Genomic DNA, 22,299 nt, shown 5'->3' with positions numbered 1-22,299 from the left:
CTATTAGGTGGCAGCACCGCCACGCCGGTTTCGACCAATCAACGGCAACCACGATGCACACACACAAGCTTAGATAGTTTTTTTTGATAAATTTGCCAGCCGTGTTGTTTTGACGAGCTGAAAATCATTCATAAGATAAGGAAATAATGTTTAAGTGAATATAATCCACAAAGAGAATACTAACCACGTAGTCAAAAAGCAAACAAACAAAAGGACACACTCATAATGCAGCTAATAAAAGGCCTGTTACTTGTGCAGCTAGCGCTCTTTCTACTTGACGAGGCGCTGGCGGGGCGAGACTTCTATGGGATTCTGAAAGTGAAACGGAATGCCAACACGAACGAAATAAAGAAGGCGTATCGGCGACTCGCCAAAGAGCTGCATCCGGACAAAAATAAAGATGATCCGGATGCGTCCACCAAATTTCAGGATCTGGGTGCTGCATATGAGGTCCTCTCGAATCCGGATAAACGCAAAACATACGATCGCTGCGGCGAGGAGTGCCTTAAGAAGGAGGGCATGATGGACCATGGAGGTGATCCGTTCTCAAGTTTCTTTGGCGATTTCGGGTTCCATTTTGGCAACGGTGATCCCCACCAGCACGATACGCCCCGTGGCGCAGACATTGTGATGAATATGTATGTCTCCCTGGAGGAGCTCTACTCGGGCAACTTTGTGGAAATCGTGCGCAACAAGCCCGTAATGAAACCGGCTTCTGGTACGCGCAAATGCAACTGTCGTCAGGAAATGGTGACGCGCAATCTGGGACCTGGACGCTTCCAGATGATACAACAAACCGTTTGCGATGAGTGTCCCAACGTGAAACTGGTCAACGAAGAGCGCACCCTGGAGATTGAGGTGGAGCAGGGTATGGTCGATGGCCAGGAGACACGGTTTGTTGCCGAAGGCGAGCCGCACATTGATGGCGAGCCTGGAGATTTGATTGTGCGCGTTCAGCAGATGCCGCATCCACGATTCCAACGTAAGGGCGATGACTTGTATACAAATGTGACCATCAGTCTGCAGGATGCACTCATTGGTTTTACAATGGAGATTAAGCATTTGGATGGGCACAGTGTGAGCGTGACGCGTGAGAAGATCACCTGGCCGGGCGCACGCATACGCAAGAAGGGCGAGGGCATGCCCAACTTTGAGAACAACAATCTGACGGGCAATCTTTACATAACGTTCGATGTGGAGTTCCCCAAGCAGGACTTGACGGAGGAGGACAAGGAAGGTGGGTTATAAAACTTTTAAGGCATTTTTAAATATATAAATATAAAATTTTGTTTTTTTTTTTTTTTTTCAGCTCTGAAGAAAATACTCCAACAGTCATCCATTAATCGCGTCTATAATGGGCTGTGAATCTTTGGACATGCATCGGGGCTGTACATTAAGTAGTATTTATTGTAGATGTGAAGACTTTTGTTGCCAGGGGAAGTTGTGCGCAAGAAAACCTTAATGTAGTCTAGTAATTGTAAAAATATAAATCAATTCGGGATCGTTCCACATGCCACAAGTGCGACTGTAGCAGCAAACAACATGAACAGGAAAATATAAATTTAATTAATTGAAAATGCCAAAAATCTTGATTTTTATTTGTACTGCCTGAAAGTATGCGGCAAATATATATTATTTTGCAGGCTTCGCCATAGCAACTATCTGGCAACTCTGCGAAACAGCTGTAAGATGCGGCGCAGGACAATGAGGTGAAAGGCCAATAGAGAGCGAGAAAGAAAGAGCGAGCGCTCGCCGTTTGCGGGTTAAAGAGCGCAGAAACTTTCAGCAGTGCGAACGTGCAGTAACGGGTCTGCAGCTTTTATTTATAACAAAACGAAAAAAAGAAACAAATAAATTGCTATTCTCTTTATTAATTTTATTCTTTTGCACATTGAACGCACTCTAAGCTCATTCATAACGACCGCGCAGTCAAACCGTTACAAGCACACCTAACCTCAAAAATTGTCATTAAAAATTCAAGAGCAACATTTTTCAGCAACAAAAAGGTGCCGAGAAATAATGAATGTCGTCTGATTATCCATCAATTCGAGGTGAGTTCAATTACGTTTCGTTGCCAATTAGTTTAGCAACTGTCAGGATGAGCCAAAAAACTGTCATTCCCCCTGCGCCTCATCCCTCCCCACACACACACACACACACCTTAACAACCCGCTCGACCGCATTCCTTTATCGATTTTCTGTGCGCGCTGCCCTTTTTTTTTATTACTTGAAGTGACCCAAAAAGAAAAAAACATAATCAAGCAGGCACGCAGCCAAGGGTTGCGTGCTCAGGACTTGACGGGCTTAACTAGTGGGCGGCATTCGTAATTAACTGGCCAGTCGGTCAGTAGGTCCGATTGCACCGCATTACTATATATGTATATATTAATATCTCTGTATCCATTACAGATTGCATTCACTCACGTTCCGCTTGATGACATCCAGGCAATTTCTAATCTTCATTTTATTGCTAATACCATGGCCACCATCCAACGTTATCAAGATACTCTGCTCGCGAGATAACAGCCGCCTGGTGCGCAAGATAGTGCGCTCCAAGTGGACGCCCATTTTGGACAAGCATCAGGTAAGTGCACGATTGGAACAGATAAAGTGACTAGGGTATAATTGAATGTTGGCGTACTACAGGTGAAACTGCCCTTGGAGTGTCCGCTGCATCCGCTGAGAGATGTGTTTGCGCCACGCCAGGAGGAAAAGCAACGGGATCGGCCCACGCAGTGGACCTGCCGGCGTTGCGGCAAGAGTTTCTACCAGGAGAAGTATCTTGACTTGCACTTCGATACCCGGCACAAGCACATCATCAATGAGGTAAGACCAAGAGCAATTGCAAAAAAAAAAAAGAAAGCATTTTGATGAGATAATTTTCGCAGGCAGAGGACTCCGTTTGCTTGGCCGACTTTTGCGATATAATGCGTTGTGAGGTATTCCAAACGGAGGACGCTTCTAGCCTTAAGTTTGGGGATCAGCACATCGTTACCGATATCGAAGTTTGGGGCGACTCTCTGGGTCAAAACTCCGCCCTGGCCAAAGCGAATGCCGCGTACTTGAGCTTAATACCAAGGCAAGTAGAGGCCTCCTCTCTCTCTCTCTCTTTCTCTCTCCCACACAATAGCCGACTCCTGTTAACCAATCCCTTGCAGAACTTCCACATTGAGTGCCACTCGTGCAGCCAAAGTACAAAATCGTCAATTACTCCAAGAGAAGCCAAGTCCCACGAAGAAACAGTCCCCGGCCGATGCCACCAATGCCGGCGATGGCTCAGTGGCCAAGCCCATGTCGGCCGGCGAGAAGCTGCTGATGAAGCTGAAGGAGCTCAGTCAGACACATCTGAAACGCACCGAAACTGAGGCATCGACCTCAGCTGAGTCCAAGCAAAACGAAACGGACGAGGCTGAGCACAGCGGCGATGCGGAGGGCAGCGGCCAGCCAGATCCCAGCACAACAGTGGACGGGGCTAACGGACAGGCCAAGGTGCGGGCCAATTGCAAACCTGAGGAGCTAAGCAAGCTGAAGGCACGCTGCGAGCTGCTGTTACGCAGCTGTATTGGCGGCCTGCTGCTGGCCATGTCCGATCAGGCGTTCAAGGAGATGGAGGAGGAGATGAACAAGGCGGTCTGCTGGTACCTCACCTGTGATCGGTACTGGGAGGATGGCCCACTGGAACCACGTGCCTTTCCCTGGGGTCTCATTGTCATACTGATATTCGTGCTGTCGACGGGCATCTGTTTCTGCTACTACATCATTTGGATACTGTTTGAGTAAGTGTGGCTGTGTGGCCGCAGCAGCAACCGCTACTGTCCGTCAATGTGAGATTGAGCAAACCCAAGTCATTTGTTTCAGCTCCGAAGAAACGACAATCAATGCCAACCATTATGCAGGCGTCGGAGCCGGCGGCAGCATCTACATGCCGGCGCCGCACCACTACCATCACGATTATGCCACACAGCAGGAACTGCAGCTGGACGCAGGCGGGATACCTGGTCGGACTGCCGATCCCTATCAACAGCATCAACAGCAACAACATCATCAGCAGCAGCAGCAACAGCAGCAACAACAGTTATACTACCAGCAACAGCAGCAGCAACAGCAACTGCAACAACAGCAGCAGGCTCGCGATTTGTATCCCGAACAGGTTCAATACCATCGACACAGTCCGCGTCACTACATCGCCGATCAGCGTCCAGCGGCGCCGGCGGTGGGTCAGGGTACGCCCACCAGTTCGTCGGCCGGCGGCCGGCAAGTGGTGGGGTCCTCGTCCAACGCCAATACGCCGCTGCATCGGCACTCGACGAGCCTGGCCTACCCACAGGACATTTTAGACCGACGCGACTATACAAGTAACTCCGGCCGGCCAATCGCCACGAGTGTGGTAAGCAATATGAGCGGCGCTGGCCCTGGTGGTGCGGCCGGTGCTGGCATCGGTGGTGGTGTTCACTACAACACACATCCGCGGCCACTGGACACGCGGCATCGTCATGTTGGCGCCTCGCAGCAATCGCTACGCGCCTCCTCCTCCACGCACGAGATCGTGCAGAGCGAGGTGGGTGGACAGAATGAGCACTACATATATGTTACGTATCCGCCGGATCTGAAGAAGCGCTACTTCGACAAGTACGAGTAGGACCAAAGAGAGCGAGAGAGAGCGAGAGAGAGAGAGAGTGCGGAAATGCGCAAACGAGACGCATGCAAATACTAAACGAGTCCTTGGTGCGAAGGACAATGAAGCAACCTAAACCCCGTTGGTTTTTTACTTTAGCCTGCAAATTCTAGATTTGTGAACTGTGCTGTATTTTTGAATTCTACAAACAAAAACAAACGAATAAAATCGCAATTTATATTGCTCTATTATAAAATATGTGAATTCATTTTTAAAATGGGCTGTAATCATCGAATGCTCCAATTCGGAATTATGAGAAACTTCTTCAGAGCTCTTCTTAGTAGTGCTAGCTGCACTGAGCAGCACTGTAATATATCATAAATATAGTAAGTAAGAAAAGACATTTTTTTTTTCATATTGCAATAACATGTACATAAAACATTTATTTCAATCAATACAATTTTAGTTGTTGTTGTTGCTGGTGTTGATTCCTCCATCTATATAATATTGAATTTTCATTTGAATATATGCTCAAAAAGACACTCACATTCACATTTATATATATAATTATATATATGTATATAGTCACAATCTGGACATATCGTATAATGCTTAGGGACTAAAAAAAACTTTCCCCTTTTACACGGGCTATAAATATTTAATTATACTTTAAAATGTATACATATATAGAGAAGGTGTGTGTGTGTGTGTAGGACATCTAGACGATATACAATATTAAGTTATAAATCGAATATATAATAAATATTACATTAAGTGGGCATTTCTTTATTTTTGCTTTTTGTACTAAAATTAAGCGTATTATATTTAACTAATATGATTTGATATTGCACAAAAACATGATGAATTGCAAAAAGAAACAAACAACGAAACAACAACAACAATGTGTGCCCGAAAGTTTTTTCTTTTAGTTTACTCGTATGTAATTTACAATTAAAAATAACAATTATCAATTGTTTTTTTGTTTTTGGTCCTTTGGAATCTGTTTTACTAGAAGAAATGATGTTGCACGTAGTTTCAGTTTAGCTATAGGTGGTTGGTCTCACATGATTAGATCTGTTAGTTTTCTTATTATTATTATTATTATTTTTTAATTAAGGCTAAAAAGTGCAACGTTTTCTATTCCAGGTCTTATATAAGCCATAGCAAATCCGATTTCAACTGCATAGCGAATCTCTATAGCGGATTTTATTTTATAACGGTTCCGGCTCTACTATACCATATGCTATACTATATTCCATCAAGGTTGTGTAAAAACAAGGCCATTTCAGAGTGCTACAGCAATAGTCTTCCAGACATACTATACAAATATATTTGTATATGAAAACGTCTATATAGCTACAAAAAATATTTATATTTACTAATTTTCGCTATGTTTAACAATTTCCCAATCCTAACGTAAATTGTACTAGAAAACAAAAACAAGTCTTGCACTAACTGAAACAACAGCTTTTCTCTAACAATCTTAAACTAACAGTATTTCTATAAATGAATGTATATATTTATATGTATATCTTATATATATTTCTCTTATTCTCATTCCGTTTTTAGTCGCATTTTTTTGGTCTAGGCTGCATTTTTGGTGGCCTTCATTAAACAAAGGCAGTTGGCAAAATCTTAACTTAAAATCAACGAAACTATTTAAACAAAATAAAATAGTTTGACAGACGGCAAGTAGCGACTGCTATATAATCTAGAGTGCAAGTAAAATGTAAAACGATTTATTACTCTGTGAAGAGTTACGTAGAAAGTGAAAGGTGACAGATAAAGATGAATGTAACAGAAGTCAGACAATGAAAGCAGTGTATACGAAGAGCATGAGCAACAGGGTGCTTTGGGGGTTACAGTGTGGGGGAGTGTTATTTCCATTTAGCTGTATTTTTTGTATTCTAAAACCACATGGCCATCAACTTGACATAAAAGGGCCTTACTTGGGCCATAATTATACACACAGCCGAGTTAACAGTTTGAATTAACACGCAAGAGACATGCCACAGAGCTGTTAATATTATATACACATATACATGTATATGTATATATCCATATCTGTAGCTATATATCTTTCGCTATCTGCTGTTTGACCTCTGATGAGCGACGGCTTTAAAAATTCCCGCACGGACTAAAATGCTGATACACTTAACTGATAAAAATAAAAACAAAAAAATTAAAAAAAAAAAAAAAAAGTTAACTAAAATATAAATGTTGTTTAGCTATCTCTATTGCACTCGCACTCGCAGTGCAGCATACTAATTTAAAAGTATATATAGATAAGTATTAATATATATGTATGGCTGAAATGACATATGTGCTCGATTTTTGTTTTATTTTTCTGTAAAGTTAATTGCACGCGAGCTGAAACAACACGCATACACAGATGCATGTGGCTAATCGCGTATACGCCAGGTGTACGCACCCAGACACGCCCCCTCGCCGCAGCCTGGCCCCACTTAGCAAGAGATTCGAATTTTTAAATATGTTTGTTGTTTAGAAATTAGCTTAAAAACACATTAATTGCACATTTAACAAAAATATTGCACGTTTCGCTATAAAAAAGATGAATCTATGTGTATATATTGTATGTATTGTAGATATAAAACTGCTTTTAAATATGAATATGTATTTAAATTTATATGGACATTTTCAGGTTTTTTCAGATTTGGCATGACTTTAAATTGAAGAAAAAGTTTACAAAAATATTTAAAAAATTCAAAATATTTAAAAAGTTTCAATAAAAATTGGATTGAAATTTGAGATGCTCGGAAAAGTTGGTATACTTTTTTTATGAATAAAATATACTAATTATACATTATTTCAATATTATTATTATTCTGTGTTTATAACAACGTCTTGTCTCTACATTCACTCTGTGAGCATCCATTAGGACAGACTGCAATTAAGGTTTCTTAGAAAGCTTAGAAATATTTTCTAATGCTCAAAAACTATGTCAAAACACTTGAATAAAAGTAAAATATAATCTAAAATGTTATTTTTAAGAATAAAATGAATGGATAAAACCAACATATAATGAAAGAGATAACAAGTTTATACGTATATAAAAATTAAACTTTTAAAGAATTCAGAAACAACTTTCTTTAACTTTAAAAAACTTTAAATGTTTTGGTAATTTGCACTTATTTCAGAATACAAACTACTTTTTTTGTGAGGTACTCGAGTCGCTCTATATATAACAATATATAACTCAATTTAAATTCTTTTTCTAATTTTATGTCACACTGAAAAAGGTCTTAAACCTGCAAATGTCCATATTTGCATTAAAAACGAAGCCTTTGCTATGCTTTAACTATATACAAAAAAAAAAAAAATAAAAATAAGAAGAACAAGATGAACTATATAGATTGATTAGATTTAGTATATCTACTACGGTATGTACTAAAGAAATGCCAAAAAAATTGATTTTATATAAACAAGTCTTTTGAGATTCACCAAATGTGTGTGTGTAGTAGACGTGTGTTTGTGTGGGTGTAAATCTGTCTCTATGTGTGTGTGTGTGTGTGTGAATAATTTGAATTTAAATTTCTAATCCATTAGGCACGTCAAGTTGATTTTTCACGCTAGAGCAACAGCAGGGGGTGGTAATCCCCCCGCCAGCAACTGAGCTGGAAATGGAAAGCCTTCATACTCTTTTGTTGCAGCCATCTTTGGTTAATGCTTACGCGCTGTGGGCGTGGCATGTGTTGACTGCCGCTGCTGCTGCTGCTGCTGCTGCTTCTGCTGGAGCAGGAGTCGCCGCTTGTACTTCCGCAGCACACGCTGACCATGATCGTAGCGACTCACGTTGTTCTGCACATATTTGCCGTGCAGATACTTGAGGAACTCTCGTCGTGCGCTCAGCTTGCTGCAGCTGTCCGGCACCACCTCCTCATGATGGATGAGGGGCGTGGCGTCAAAGTGATCCGATTCCGGTTCGGCTAGCAGTTCGATCAGCTGTTGCGTATGGCTGTGCTCGGCAGCAGCTGCTGCTGCTCCTGCTACTGCCGTCGGTTGCTGTTGCTCGAGATCGTCCGACTCGACCATGCCCAGGATGTTCTCATTCATGTCGCACTGCACCACGTAGAGATCGCTGCTGCTATTGTCGAAAATCTCGGCCAAATTGATCAACAGCACATCCTGGCCAGAGCCGGCAGCGGCGTCGATCAGCTGCTTGGCATCCGCTTCCGTTTCATTATCCTCGGCATCGGAGGCCACGCCTATCTGCTGATACATCTCGGCCAGCGCCTCTTCGACGCTGAGCTCACGGTGCTGCTGTGCCTGTGGCTGTGCCTGTTGCTGTTGCTGTAGCTGTTGCTGTTGCTGAGGCGCCTCTGTGGCTGCCTCGACGGCATCTTTGACTATGTCACTAGATTTTAAGGAACTATTTAAGGCAATTTTACTAAGGTCACTTAGCTTTGGTACGTTGTTGGTCAGCTGCTGCTGCTGCTGTGGGTGCTGCTCCTCATCGTCGCCATCGCTCTCGAGGATCTGCTTGAGCTTTGCTATGTCATTGTTGGACGCCTGCATCAGGCTCTCGCTTTTCTGCAGATCCGTCGCTGGCTTTGGCAAGGCGTTTAGCGAGAGCTCCTTCTCTAGTGCGGCCAACTCATTGAAGTCACTCTCCTCGCCAGAGCAACTGTTGTTGCTCGAATTCGAGCCGTTTTTCTCGCTCTCTCCGCTGGAACTGCTCGACGAAGAGCTAGATGAAGAGCTAGTTGAACTGGCGGAGGATGATGTTGACGAGGAAGAAGAGGAGGAGGACGACGATGACGAAGAGGAGGATGAGCTCAAGCTGATGACAGTGGCTGCAGTGGCTTCGGTTGACTCAATTGCAGCCGAATGCTCCTCCATGCTGTGGTCTAGCCAACGCTGTATTTCCAGCTGCTTTGCCTCCGCACTTATGGGCATTTCCTCAACATTTTTAATAACCTTTTCCTCTGGCCCTTCTGTTTCGGCATGCAGTTTGGCCTTTGGCGATAGATTCGTATTCTCCACATCATCAAAGCCCTTAAAGCTGCCCAACAGCTCCACGGATTGCACCGTTTGATCAGAGTCTCTACTCATATGCTCCTGCTCACGATGCGCCTGATTCTCTCGCAGCGCATAGCCAATCTTGATGACCGTCTCCCTAGCCGAGCTAGCCTCAGTGGTGCTCAGAGCCTTATATTGCTTAGCCGACTCGCGCTTGATCAGCGGCAGGCGACGCTCCTTGCTGAGTGCCAAATGGCGACGAATGCGCTCGATACGCTGCTGCCGCAACCGAGCCAACGCGAATCGGCGACGCAGCAGTTTCAGCGTACGAAAATAGAATCGATGCTTGATCTTGGGACTCTCAAACTCTAGAATCTTCAGCATCTTGATGCGATTGCGACGACGGCGCGCCAAGCGCTTGCGGCTGGCACGTGCCGCTGCTTTGGGCGCAAGCGGAGCAGGGGCAGGAGCACTGGCTAAGGGAGCAGGAGCAGAAACAGGAGACAGAGCTGGCTCAGCTGGAACAGCAACTGTAGCATCATCTAAGATAGCATCTGGAACAGTGGTTGAATTTGTGGTCTCTATGCCTGTTGCCGCCGTTGTCGTCTCCTCTACTGTCTCCGTGGTCTTACGCTTGCGCTTGTAGAACTTGAAGCGATTGCCATGATCCGGATACTCGCTGTTGAGCTGGCCATTCGGATCCGGATCGCTGTCGCTGCCTTCGTTTTTGTTTATGAACGTCTCGTACTCCTTCTCGAACGTGGACTCGTTCGAGTTGCTGTTGCTCGGATCGAACTCAATGGCCGTTGGGTCCGGCAGCAGTTGGCTGGACAGCGGCAGTGGCAGAGGCGACACGAGTGACTCCTCCGGCTGCGACACCACCGGCTCTCGCAGCATCTCGGCCAGGGCGTCTGTATCGCTGGGCTGGGGCTCGTTGGCATCCACGCCGCATTTCTTAAGACGCAGCTCATCCAGCTCCTTTTCCACATCGAAGCTGCCAAACGAATCCTCCACATGCGCCACACTGGGCTGGGCCAGCGCTGACTTCTCGTGGTGGTGATCGATAATGATGTCCGGCAAATTCATCGACGGGCACTGCGGCAACTCGTTCGAATGGGCATCCAGGACAGCCGTTGCCACCGGACCCGTCGGCGGCAGCGTTTCGTACATGAAGCTTGAGTGGTTGGGTGGTGCAACGGGCGCTACCACAGCCACCGTCGGCTGCTGCAGTTCGGTTTCTAAACGTGCTGGCTGCGGCGCCGACTGCTCCTCCTCGTCGTCGTTCCAGCTGGACAGAAAGTCGCGTATATTGGAGCTATTCGAGCTGGGTGGTGCCAGTGGCTGCGCCATCGACTGCGATTGCGATTGCTGCTTCTGATGCTGCGCTGGATAGTGGGCCGGCGCAGCCGCATGCAGGTCGTAGCCCAAAAAGCTGTCCACGTGAGCCTCAAGATTGCCCAGCGGCGGCGGCGGCGGCAGCGCACTACCTGCTGACAAATAGCAGCCACTGGCCGTTGGTGGTGCCCGCTTCCTGTACGTGTACTCCAAGGAGCTGGCGCTTTGGTAAGGCTGAGACCGATGCGACTGCTGGGCGGGCACTGGCACCTGAACCGGCACCTGCACCGGCACCGGCACTGGCACTGGCCCATAGCCATCCAGACTGCTGAGATCATTGTAGTAGGCGCTGCTTACGTTAGCCTCCATGCCCACGCCCATGCTGAGCCCCATGTTGAGGCTCAGCGGCGGCACATAGCGCTGACTGCTGCTGGCGGGCGCCGCTGGGTTGGGTGGTGCGACCGCAGAGCCTGGCTGAGCATAGCCATAGCCCAGTTGGGCGGGCGGGAGTGGCTCATAGGAGCCATAGAGATCAGTCGGATGCTTGAGCTTGTGGCTGTTGGCCTGGGCGCCACCATATTGCGATGGCTGCGAGCCATAGCCGTTGCTGCGCGGATAGTAGCAACTCTGCTGTGGATACGGCTGAGTGCAGCAGTTTTGCCTGGTGTTGGGCAGCGGATTCTCCACAGGATTGGCTGGCCAGATGCCGCGTGCAGCATAGGGCTGTGTGATGTTCGTCTGATAGGGATTGGCGGTCGCATATGGAGCCGTCGGCTGAGACGAGGCGTACTTGTCGTACTTGTAGTACAAGTCGCCACTGCTGGCATTGGGCGGATGTGCAGATGGATGCGGATGTGGATGTGCAGGTGGAGGTGGAGCATTCGCCACGGCATGATGATAGGCGCTGCTGTTGCCCGACATCGTGCGACAGTTGGCCGCATTGTAGTCAACGTTCCAGTGGCTGGACTTGCGATAGCCCGACTCGACGCCCAGCTCCGGCGGACTGTAGAGCGGCGCTGGTGCGCCAAAGCTCAGGCCGCCGTTCGGCGAGTAGAGAGACATGGCATACTTGTCATAGTACGACCCGGGCAACTGGGCAGCCGTGGGAGCACCACCCGATCCAGCCGCTCCTGGGCTGCCGTACAGAGCTGGCGGCATATTCTGGTAGCGACTGCTTGGCTTGATTGCAGCATAGTTGGGCTCCAGTGGCGGCAGCTGTTGCTGTTGCTGTAATTGTTGCTGCTGCTGTGTTGGTAACTGTTGCTGCTGGGACTGTAGCTGTTGCTGCTGCTGCTGCTGCTGCTGCGGGTGTTGGCTTTGCTTCTGAGCTAGGCTCAAGTTGTGATATTGCTGCGTTGACTGCAGCTGCAACTGCTGCTGCTGCTGTTGCTGGTGCAGTTGCTGCTGTTGTTGCTGTTGTTGCTGCTGCTGCTGCTGCTGTTGCTGTGTGTGCAGCTGCGTCGGTATTTTGTACTTGTACGCTTCATAGGGATTCGCTTGGCTCATATAGCCGCCAGCTGTCATGGGCATCGACATGGACATCGACATCGACATGCTTTGGGGCTGTGCATAAAAGGGCGTGGCTGCCGCCTGCGGCTTGCTGCTGCTCATCATATTGCTGCTGCTGCTGTTACTGTTACTGTTGTTTATGTTGCTGATGTTGTTGTTGCCGCCACTGCTGTTGCTTGTGCTGCTGCTGCCAATATTGCTGCTGGTGCTGCTGCTGCCGCTAGTGTTGTTGTACTTGACAGCCGCCAGCTTCTGATAACCACTTGGCGGCACAACTGGCGCATTATAGTTGTACGCACTGTAGTTGTACGCGTCCATGCCAGCATAGTTATAGTTCTGATGATAAAAGTGCGTCTGCTGCTGCTGCTGGGACTGTAACTGTTGCTGCTGGTGCTGCTGCTGCTGCTGCTGCTGATGGTGCTGCTGCTGTCGCTGCTGAGCATCCAGGCTGGTCAATGCTTCGCTGTAGAAGGGCGCCACAGTCGCAATGGTGGCCATTGGCGTTGGCGTTCCCTCGTAATGGCTGCCGGAGCTTAGCGGGGTTGTGGGCGTGGTCGTGGCACTGCCATAGCCGCTGCTGGCGCTGCTGCTGCTACCGGGGCCCGAATTGCTGCCCACAGCAATGGCCATGGCGGCCGAGTCCATGCTGCCAGCTGCAACGACAACAACAAAATGTAAGCAAAACTAGTCGAAGAACATAAAGAAAACTGAAATAGCCTCAGACTGAGCTTAGCGACAGGTCAAAGCTTAAGTGCCCTACAAATTAAAGGTAATGCAGGCTATAAAGAGAATACTTGATTAATACCATCGAGGATGTGAGAGAATATCAAATTAAACACGAACATTATTTTAAAAAGAAAATTATTCCAAGAAAAGGTTTACGCTCATGTGAATGAATTTTTAAGTATACATTTTTGACTGCAGCTGGCTGTAATGTGTGGGGGATATTGCTATATTCAATTTTGTTTAACTTTCTACACACGTTTCCTTAAGATTATCTAAGAATCTTATCTATTTTAAGAAATCTCTGTAGAACTTCTCTATAAGAAAGAGAAGGAAGAGAAAATCATTAGAAGCTAGGCCCATCTTAAGAATTGCCTATATGACTTATAGGGAATCTTTGTTATGCATATTTTTTGGATTCTCCACATTTAGATCATACAATGGATATATCCCACAAATTGCATTTCTATTTCTCTGTTGCGCTTTGCTCATTCTTTTTTTGCAAACTATTTTTCATAAAAATCGACCAAAGCTAAGCAGACATAATGAAATACAGCAATTTATGCTATTTTTGAAGGGCATTAGAACAAAACAAAAGTTGACAATTTACACAAATACATTTCACATATGTATGTGGATATGTATATATATCGCATATATACATATGTATATATATATATATATATATATATGCCCGTGTGTATGTACATGTATGTAATGCCCTCTTTGTTTACAGTGTACCCAATTTGCCCCTTCTTCTACCCCACCTCCTTACACATACATACCAACACACACATACACACGCACACACACATAGAAAGACAAACACATGTGCGCTGCACTACAGGAAAAAGCAATTATTCCATGGCATTTAAATGAAAAATGGAAAAGCCCCAAACCTAACCTCTCAGAACCCCGCACCCACTACCTCCCCCCTTAGCTTTTGTTGTCGTCGTAGTTGTAGCTGCTTCTGCTGGCGACTTTAATGGTCATAAATGTCGCATTTCGCGGCACTACGAGCCACGCGCAGGTCCTCATTCAAGTGTGTCAATGGGGTTGATGTCTAAATGCTGGCCAGCTGTATGGGAATACCCCAACCTACCGCCCAGCTACCTTCCTCCTTACTGGACACCCGCCAACCCGTTCAGGTCAACGAAATGAAACGTACTCGCGTCAACTTTGTGAAATGCGATTGTTCATTAAATATTAACGATTGCCGCTACCAAACGACAACATGGCCAACATGGCGGATGAGCAATGCACAGTGGATTCAATTAATACTCAAGAGCTCTACAACAGAATAAGCCACATTAAATAGCTCAATAGGTTATGTAGGGGGACTAAAAGTGTGACATATGAGAATGGAACTATGTAGCTAAAAAAGAACATGTGCTTTAATATTATTTGGAATACATATTAAATATTGGATATTATTTAGAATACTGTTAAATATTGGATTTCGGCGTTTAAGATTAAAGAAGAGAGACACGTTAGTTTTAAGATGAAATAACCTGTTGACATATTAAAAAAAATACATATATTTATTAATTTTAAGAATTTTTCTTGGATTTTAAATATAATGAAAGAGATACGATAATCGTATTCTATCACAAATATTGTTTTTTCTATATTCAGGAAATTTAGGATTGCATCCATTCGAAAATGTCTAAATGTCTACTTAAATAGCTTACTAATATATTTTTAAAATATATTTAAATATTTGTATATTTAAGTAATTGAGAATTATATCCAATAAAATGATTGCTCTTACTCTGCATTCTATGTGCTTGAATACATATTTATACCCTGAACCCATTGAAAATGGGAAATCAGGGTATAATGGTTTTGTTGAAATGTATGTAACAGGCAGAAGGAGGCGTGGCAGACCCCACAAAGTATATATATTCTTGATCAGGGCGACGAGCTGAGTTGATTTGGCCCTGTCCGTCTGTCTGTCTGTCCGTCTGTCCGTCTGTCCGTCTGTCCGTCCGTCCGTCTGTCCGTCTGTCCGTCTGTCCGTCTGTCCGTATGTTTGAACGCGTCGATTTCCGAAGATATAAGAGCTAGAGACTTGAATTTTTTTTTAAAATGACCGTATATACAGCGCGGACGTCGAGTTTGCTTTTAAAATTCGAAAAATCATCCCGTTATGTTTTTATCGACTAAAAACATTCAAGTTCAAATCAGATGCCTCTATAGCTAATTGTGAATGATTTTTCTTTTTTTAAATTTCTCAAATATTCAATATAATATGTAGATCATATGCTGAAAGTTTCATTAAATTCCGTTCAGTCAAAAATTAATAAAAAATAATCAAATATTTGGCCAATTAACAAACGCACGTGCAGCAGCTACAACAAAAACATTCGTTGAATCACATCAGCTGTTAGTTTCGTTTAGTTTTGGTAGATGGCGCTGCAGCAGTGAATCTATTTGAGTTTTGCCAGCGCCACTAGCAGGAGTGAGGTGGCCTAGTGTGTTAGCTGCATGACGCTCGATCGAGAAGTCGCGGTTCGAATCCCGATCGATGCAACTGATGTTAATTTTTTTTAATTGTTTCAAAATATTTTTATATTTTCATAAATGAGTTTTCACCGAAATTGAAATTTTAACTATACTTTATGTGCGTTTTTAATAGTTTGGTTATTCTAGCAGATTCTTAGAGTGTCACATCAGCAGTTAGTTTCGTTTAGTTTTGGTAGATGGCGCTGCAGCAGTGAATCTATTGAAGTTTTGCCAGCGCCACTAGCAGGAGTGAGGTGGCCTAGTGTGTTAGCTGCATGACGCTCGATTGAGAAGTCCGCGGTTCGAATCCCGATCGATGCAACTGATGATATTTTTTTTAATTGTTTCAAAATATTTTTATATTTTATTAAATGAGTTTGGTATTTTATTTATATTATTAAATACATCGAAATTGAAATTTCAGCCATACTAAATGGGCATTTTTATTTGTTGGGTTCAGGGTAGTATCTAGTCGAGCACTCTCGACTAGAGTTTCCTTACTTGTTCAAATTTAATTTCAATCGATTTTATAACTTTTGAGATCGACACATTTAAGCAGACGGACAGACAGGATAATTTGACTAGATCGACGCCAATATTACGATTAAAAATGTGTTATATTCATATACTCTTCACAAAGTAATTATATTACTCGATCAGCTGGCTGTTTTACCCACTGTGTCAAGGGACAGTGGGCCGACGACAGCATGTCTGGACTACACGATTGGGCGTGACGCCGGACGACTCTCAATGTCAACGCCCACAACAAAGTGTACCACACACACACACACGCACACACATGGACTTCAAAATAGTGATATTAATTGAGGTCTGCCCCTGTCCCCTCGGGCCCTCGGCCCAGCATAAATAATGAACTGCGTTTAAGTCTTTCCCACTGACACACAATCCGACGACGATTATCATGATGGTAGTGATGATGATGATGACGATGTTGTCGACGACGCTGACCACCTGTGACCAGCAGACGCAGCAGGCAGCGGTCAGCGAAAGCGCAAGTGGCAGCTGCTGTTGCTGCCGCCGCCGCTGCCGCTGTTGCAGCCGATGTTGTCTCCGTTGTTGCAGCACGTACACGCCCCCCTCTCGACCGTTTGCGCTGGCAGTTCGTATGATAAATGCAAGGCGGCGCTGTAGCCCTGTAGTACACGGAATCCATTATGTTAATTCACTTTCGTTTGCTCGCGAACACTCGTCTCTTATATAGCGATTGTTGGCCATATGCGCCGATATATATGGCCTGGTGAGCCGAGGAGCTGGTTAGCCTGATGTTGGCTAACAGATTGGATTGGATGCCCAGCACTAATCACCTAATGGTCAACTACGCAGGTCACAATTATTGATGGGCTCTTAATCTAATTGAGCGTAGCCAAGTGGCCAAATCATCATCATTATGCCAATCGATAAATGAGATCGCGATCGAAATCGTATTGCCATTGACATTAAGCTGCAGAAATTTTAATACTCTCGGAAATTTTAGATAATAATATGCGATTTTATAATGGGTATTGAAAAGAAATACCCTGAATACTCTAAGATCTTTAAAACTTTAGCAGGTGAAATGGAACCTGATATGGTTAAAGTCGAGGAAATATAAGGCACATTATAGTAGCTTATCTACATATTCTGCATATATAATAGATTCCTATGGAATTTTTAGGAATATCGAAGATTATACCTAATTTTCTATATACAAAAGTTTCATTCCTTCGGAAAAAATTGAGTTATGTGTCTGAACAAGTCAGTTGATTAGAGCTGGATGCCTGGACTATTGTATATGTACTTCATCACTTGAGTATGATACCAAATTTAAATGACATACATGCAACATTTATGTATATAAAACTAAAAACTAATACAAAAACTATAATTATGTGATGCCACAGCAAATCTCTATAATTCGAACCACTCCACACAAGTATTTACATAGGGCATATTTAAGTAAACAATATCTATAACAAGTCCCATTAGCATAAAATCACTTAAACATTTATTCACCAAGAAAAACTATATGCTTAAATTTTATATATACTCTAATTCCATATTCTAAATTAAATCACATAATGAGTACAACCTTTTTCAAAGTATTTTCAGTAGATTTAAAGTTAACTTTAAGACCAAAAAATCACAGCTCTGATTTTCTTCCTTTCAATTTATATACATATGTATGTATATAACATTAACCAGGCCAGATGTTAGATTAAATTGAGTTATTCCACAAACAATCTGTTGAATAAAACAACAAACTTGCACCGTAAACAACACAATTTATGCACAAATCGAAAGCGACTTCAGAGACGACACAATTATGTTGCCATATGTTGATGTTCAAGGCGACAGAGCAAGAGAAAAACGCGCGCAACAGCTTCACTCACATATACACGCATATACAAAGAGAAAGACAGAATTAGAGAGAGAGAGAGAGAGAGAGAGAGAACGAGAGAGGTTTCACATTACTGTAGTTGATGGACCGTGCACGTTTTTTGACCGCACTCGATTGTGTAGTCTAGTTACAGGCTGACATCTGTCAGCGCTGCGTATGCGTAATTTTTTATATTAAATAACTCGAAATAAAACCCAAGCACAGCAACAACAAACAAGTACGAAAACAACGAAATTCTATTTAAACTCTTAGCAGCGTTTTTGTGGCTTTCGAATGTGTGCGCGCGAGAAACTTTTTCATCTGTTGCCGCGACGCTAGAGACGCAACGGAATGTGTGAATTGTGCGGCTGCCGCTGCGGCTGGCGTCAACGCAGATGCTGACACCAACAGTGACGCTGGCGCCGCTGTCAACGCAGGCGACACATACAAACAGAGCGGAAAGTCCTGCTTAAAGCAGGGCGGGTTCAAGCAAGTGTTTGTGTATATATGTGTGCGAGAGAGACTGAACGAGTAAGCGCTTTTGCTGTGAATGTGTGTCTGTGTGCCTGTAGGTGTGTTAATGTATGTGTGTGTCTGTTTGTGTGTGTTGTTTTGCTTGGGAAAACAAGTGGTTGCCGTGGTGAGAAACCGTGGCGTACACAACTAAAGCGCCGGCTGGCCAGCCCCAAAGGGTTTGGCTATCGGGGTGGATAGTGGGCAGGGATAGCTGGTACCTGACGTCCCTGCACATTTGACAGCTGAAGCGCCGGCGGAAATGAAAGGCGTACACATGTACGCACATGCAATACCTACACTCATAAGCAAACTTGACAGTTGCATGGATACACAGTGGGGCAACATTACCAAACAGTAGAATTAAATAATAATAAAAAACTCTATCTTAAGCGGACATTGAATAATAAAAGCAAGGGGTCACAATGGATGCAATATATAAATTAATATATAATTAATTAATTATTGTCTTAGATAAGAATGCAGCTTTAGAAGAGTGCCTGAAGTTCTAATCTACATTTATACATTTTGTACATCTATATTTTAATCGGCAGTTATTAATAAATATGATATATAAATATCTAAGAAAATGTTCATGTCTATGTATATCTTCGCGTCCTTGATATAAAAAAGGCAAAACGCCAACAAAGCCGACGTCATATCCTGGCTTTGTATACCCGAGCTTCACTGTGCGACGGCTGAAATGCAGTACACGCTCCCATTATGGGAGGCAATGCGCCGTTGCCTAACGGTTCGATGGTGAAGCGTGACAAACAAGCGACAGGCGAACGACGCAGATGTTAACTGCGGCAACAAACAAGACAAGTTAGCAGACAAATAAACAAGCAAAAACAAAACACGAATTAAGAAAATGTACGGCAAATGATTTGAGCCGCTGGCGTTGACAGGCCAGGTGAAAATAGAGGACCAAACGTGGCTACGAAGCGAATTAAATAAATACAAGACTAAAAAAAAAAAAAAATAAGAAAAGAAAAGTAAATAAATAATGGAATGCAGCAACAGCGACAGAAACTAATTGATATGAAAACAAAGCCAAAAACGATCTTGCGGTTGCGTTGCAAAAAGGGAATTGGCAAAAAATCAAAACGGAAGAAAAGAAAAAAATGAAACACTCACACAAATAGGCGACAAAGCAGCAAGAAAAATGAAAAACAACGGCAACCATAAAAGCAGCGCAATCAAATGATAATAAAAAAGCCGCGATTACAGTGACAGCAACAACAATACAGAAATCAAAAGCAGCAAAGTTGGCAGCGCAGTCGCACACACACACACACACACACAAACCCGCAACACACACCGAAACAATACAGTTGTTGATTATGCATGCGTGAGTGAGTCTCGCGTCGCCCAAAGGTGAAACCAGAATAGAGCAAAAAAATAGAGCAAAAGAGCCACAGAAGAAGCAATAGCAATTCAAATGCAAGACAATATTCAAAAATCGAACAGCAAAGCGAACGTAGAAAAAAAATCAACAACAACAAAAGCTAGAAAGGCCGAAGTAGAAAGAAAAGACACACGAGCGGAAGCACAGGGTGAGGGAAGCCACCATAAATATTGATTGAAAATCAATAGGTTGCCTTCTCTCTGTCCGTCTGTTTGTCTTTTTGTCATTTGCCGTCGTGAATTGAAGCCCTTTGCGCACTACCAGTCCAAGTTCCAGCCCACCGGCACAGTTACAAACGCATGTACATAAATACGTACATACTTATACCCATGTATACATGTGTACACAGTGCTATACAGCTGTATTTCCATATATGTATGTACATACATACATATATACATATGTACGTATATGCATGCGTGCTGCCAGCGCTGACAAGCTCAGCTTGATAATTTAAACACGTACACTACCCCTGCCAGGCGGCAGAGACACTTACACACGCACATATGCTGCTACACATACATACATATAGAGCAAAACAGACGGAAAAACACAACAACAGCAACAACAACAAAATGTCAACACACTTTTGCTGTTGCCGCTGCCATTGTTATGGCTTGTCTGAATTCGTGCGCTTGTGTGTGTGTGTGTGTGTGTGTGTATGTGTGTGTGTGTGTGTTGGGGCATTTTGGGCTGTAGGCTGTAATCAACATCGTTGCTGTCGCTATTGGGGCGCAAAAAAAAACATGCTAAAAGAACAGAATAAGTAGAGCACCCCAAGACTGCGTCGACTGCGACGCTGGCAGCATAAGCCACACTCAAAAGCAGATATAGAAGGAGAAGAGCACAAGAGACAGAGAAAGAGAGAGTGAATGTGCAAGAGAACGCAGAGGGGGCAGCATGAAGCCAGCGTATGCACTGGAGCAGCAAATAAACCACGTATTCACATACAAATACACATACATATATAGAAGAGCGCACGGCATTCATAAAGCATACACAACGTTAATATTACAGACTCACACACTTACATACATACATACACACAAATACGAACCTCAACAGTTTTTCGACATTTTGTTGCTATTTTCGCTGTCTCTGCCAACGTCGCGCCGTGACGATGCGTCGCTGCTGCTGCTCACTTAAACGTTCTGCCGTTTGTTATTTTGTTATTGTGTTGTGTGTGTGTTTGTTTTGTATCTGCCGTTTCGCTTGATTATATTGTTGTTGTGCTGCGCTATGTGCACTATTAGTTGTGATATAATTTGATATTATTCCTGTTGTCGTCGCTGCTGCTCTTGTTGTTGTTTTAGTTGTTGCTGGGAATTTTTATTTATTGCATTCAATTATCATTTTTCTACGCACCACACATGTAAACGCACAACGTCAACGTTGACGGCGACGCGGCTGCTCTGCTGCTGCCTGGCACAAATTTTCATTCGCCAAGGTAACTGATAATACACTCTATTTTACTTGTTTTGGTTACCGCTGTTCTTGTTATTGTTGTTGTGGTTGTTTTGTAAAAAGATACGTTTATGAAACAATTTTGGTGTAATTTGGTGGCCTCCGCTGCTGCTACTGCTGTCGCCGCTGTCGACGGCGCTTTTTGCACGAATTCAAGTTAGAGATACAGATACACGTACACAAAACGCGACTTTGAATGCAGCCGGCATTGACAGCGTTTTCAATTATTATGATTGTTGTTGTTGTTACTGTGATTGTTGTTGTTGGAGAGGGGCCAGCGGCAGAAGACGCTAAATGAACGCTGTACAGGTGGCAGCAGCGTGGCGAATCGAAATATCAGCGCGTAAATTGTAGAGAACTAAATATAACGGAGACATACAATATAGAGATGTACAAGTATATATTTGTATGTACATATATAAGAGGAACGTAGACGTAGTAAATATAAAAGTTAATAACAACGCAAAGAAATAAACACACACACGAACGAACGAACCGCCGAACGAACCAGCAAACGGACGTGCGCTCTGTCTGAAAGTCGAGATACGAATGAGCAACGGTAAAAAACGGTGAGCCAGAGCAGAAGCACGCGCCAAAACGAAAGCTAGTAAAAGTTTAGAGCGCGCGAGCTGTTCTCAGTGTTTGCGTATTTACATATGAATATGTATCTATATGTGTATGTGTGCTTGGTGTACTGCAGAGAACCTCATACAGGTGTTTTAGGCAGTTAATTGACTGACAGCCATGACATACGTGAGCCAGAGTTCGTGCTAATTGAACATGTTATTCTTTATTTACAGTTAACAAAACACAAGAGTGCCGGATCATAGTTAGTCAGTTAATGTTTCTTTCTTTTCTGCTGACTCCAAA

At 43.9% G+C, this 22,299-nt stretch overlaps 3 protein-coding genes across 5 annotated transcripts; 2 read left to right on the top strand and 1 right to left on the bottom strand.

Moving 5' to 3' along the window:
* Positions 1 to 225: 225 nt before the first annotated feature.
* shv (DnaJ heat shock protein family member shriveled) lies at positions 226 to 1,577 on the top strand. The gene is made up of 2 exons (XM_018002643.2): positions 226 to 1,237; positions 1,310 to 1,577. Exons 1-2 carry the CDS (start codon positions 226 to 228, stop codon positions 1,363 to 1,365), a joined length of 1,068 nt encoding a protein of 355 aa, XP_017858132.1. The 3' UTR covers positions 1,366 to 1,577.
* On the bottom strand, positions 576 to 21,995 carry LOC108610729 (uncharacterized). Of its 2 annotated transcripts, none has more exons than XM_018002997.2 (2): positions 21,023 to 21,995; positions 576 to 13,092 (listed from the first exon to the last, which is right to left on the bottom strand). In XM_018002997.2, the coding sequence occupies exon 2, from the start codon at positions 13,082 to 13,084 to the stop codon at positions 8,297 to 8,299; it is 4,788 nt and encodes a 1,595-aa protein (XP_017858486.1). In that variant the 5' UTR covers positions 13,085 to 13,092; positions 21,023 to 21,995; the 3' UTR covers positions 576 to 8,296. The 2 variants fall into 2 exon arrangements, with proteins under 2 accessions (XP_017858486.1, XP_017858485.1); XM_018002996.2 differs by having other exon boundaries at positions 21,331 to 21,995.
* On the top strand, positions 2,435 to 4,871 carry LOC108610504 (uncharacterized). Of its 2 annotated transcripts, none has more exons than XM_018002638.2 (5): positions 2,435 to 2,584; positions 2,647 to 2,826; positions 2,889 to 3,079; positions 3,159 to 3,776; positions 3,859 to 4,871. In XM_018002638.2, exons 1-5 carry the CDS (start codon positions 2,435 to 2,437, stop codon positions 4,637 to 4,639), a joined length of 1,920 nt encoding a protein of 639 aa, XP_017858127.1. In that variant the 3' UTR covers positions 4,640 to 4,871. The 2 variants fall into 2 exon arrangements, with proteins under 2 accessions (XP_017858127.1, XP_089320669.1); XM_089464543.1 differs by having other exon boundaries at positions 3,867 to 4,359.
* Positions 21,996 to 22,299: the final 304 nt, after the last annotated feature.

This window comes from Drosophila arizonae, chromosome 3 (assembly GCF_054131065.1).
Source record: "Drosophila arizonae isolate 15081-1271.41 chromosome 3, UAZ_ARI_1.0, whole genome shotgun sequence".
Lineage (NCBI taxonomy): Eukaryota > Metazoa > Arthropoda > Insecta > Diptera > Drosophilidae > Drosophila > Drosophila arizonae.
This window is presented reverse-complemented; position numbering and strand designations above follow the sequence as displayed.

Bases quoted from the DNA above. Each gene is read 5' to 3' on its own strand.
- shv (XM_018002643.2), top strand. From the start codon at position 226: ATGCAGCTAATAAAAGGCCTGTTACTTGTGCAGCTAGCGCTCTTTCTA. The intron at 1,238-1,309 runs GTGGGTTATAAA...TTTTTTTTTCAG, and splicing joins GACGGAGGAGGACAAGGAAG to CTCTGAAGAAAATACTCCAA.
- LOC108610504 (XM_018002638.2), top strand. From the start codon at position 2,435: ATGACATCCAGGCAATTTCTAATCTTCATTTTATTGCTAATACCATGG. The intron at 3,080-3,158 runs GCAAGTAGAGGC...AATCCCTTGCAG, and splicing joins TACTTGAGCTTAATACCAAG to AACTTCCACATTGAGTGCCA. The intron at 3,777-3,858 runs GTAAGTGTGGCT...CATTTGTTTCAG, and splicing joins ATCATTTGGATACTGTTTGA to CTCCGAAGAAACGACAATCA.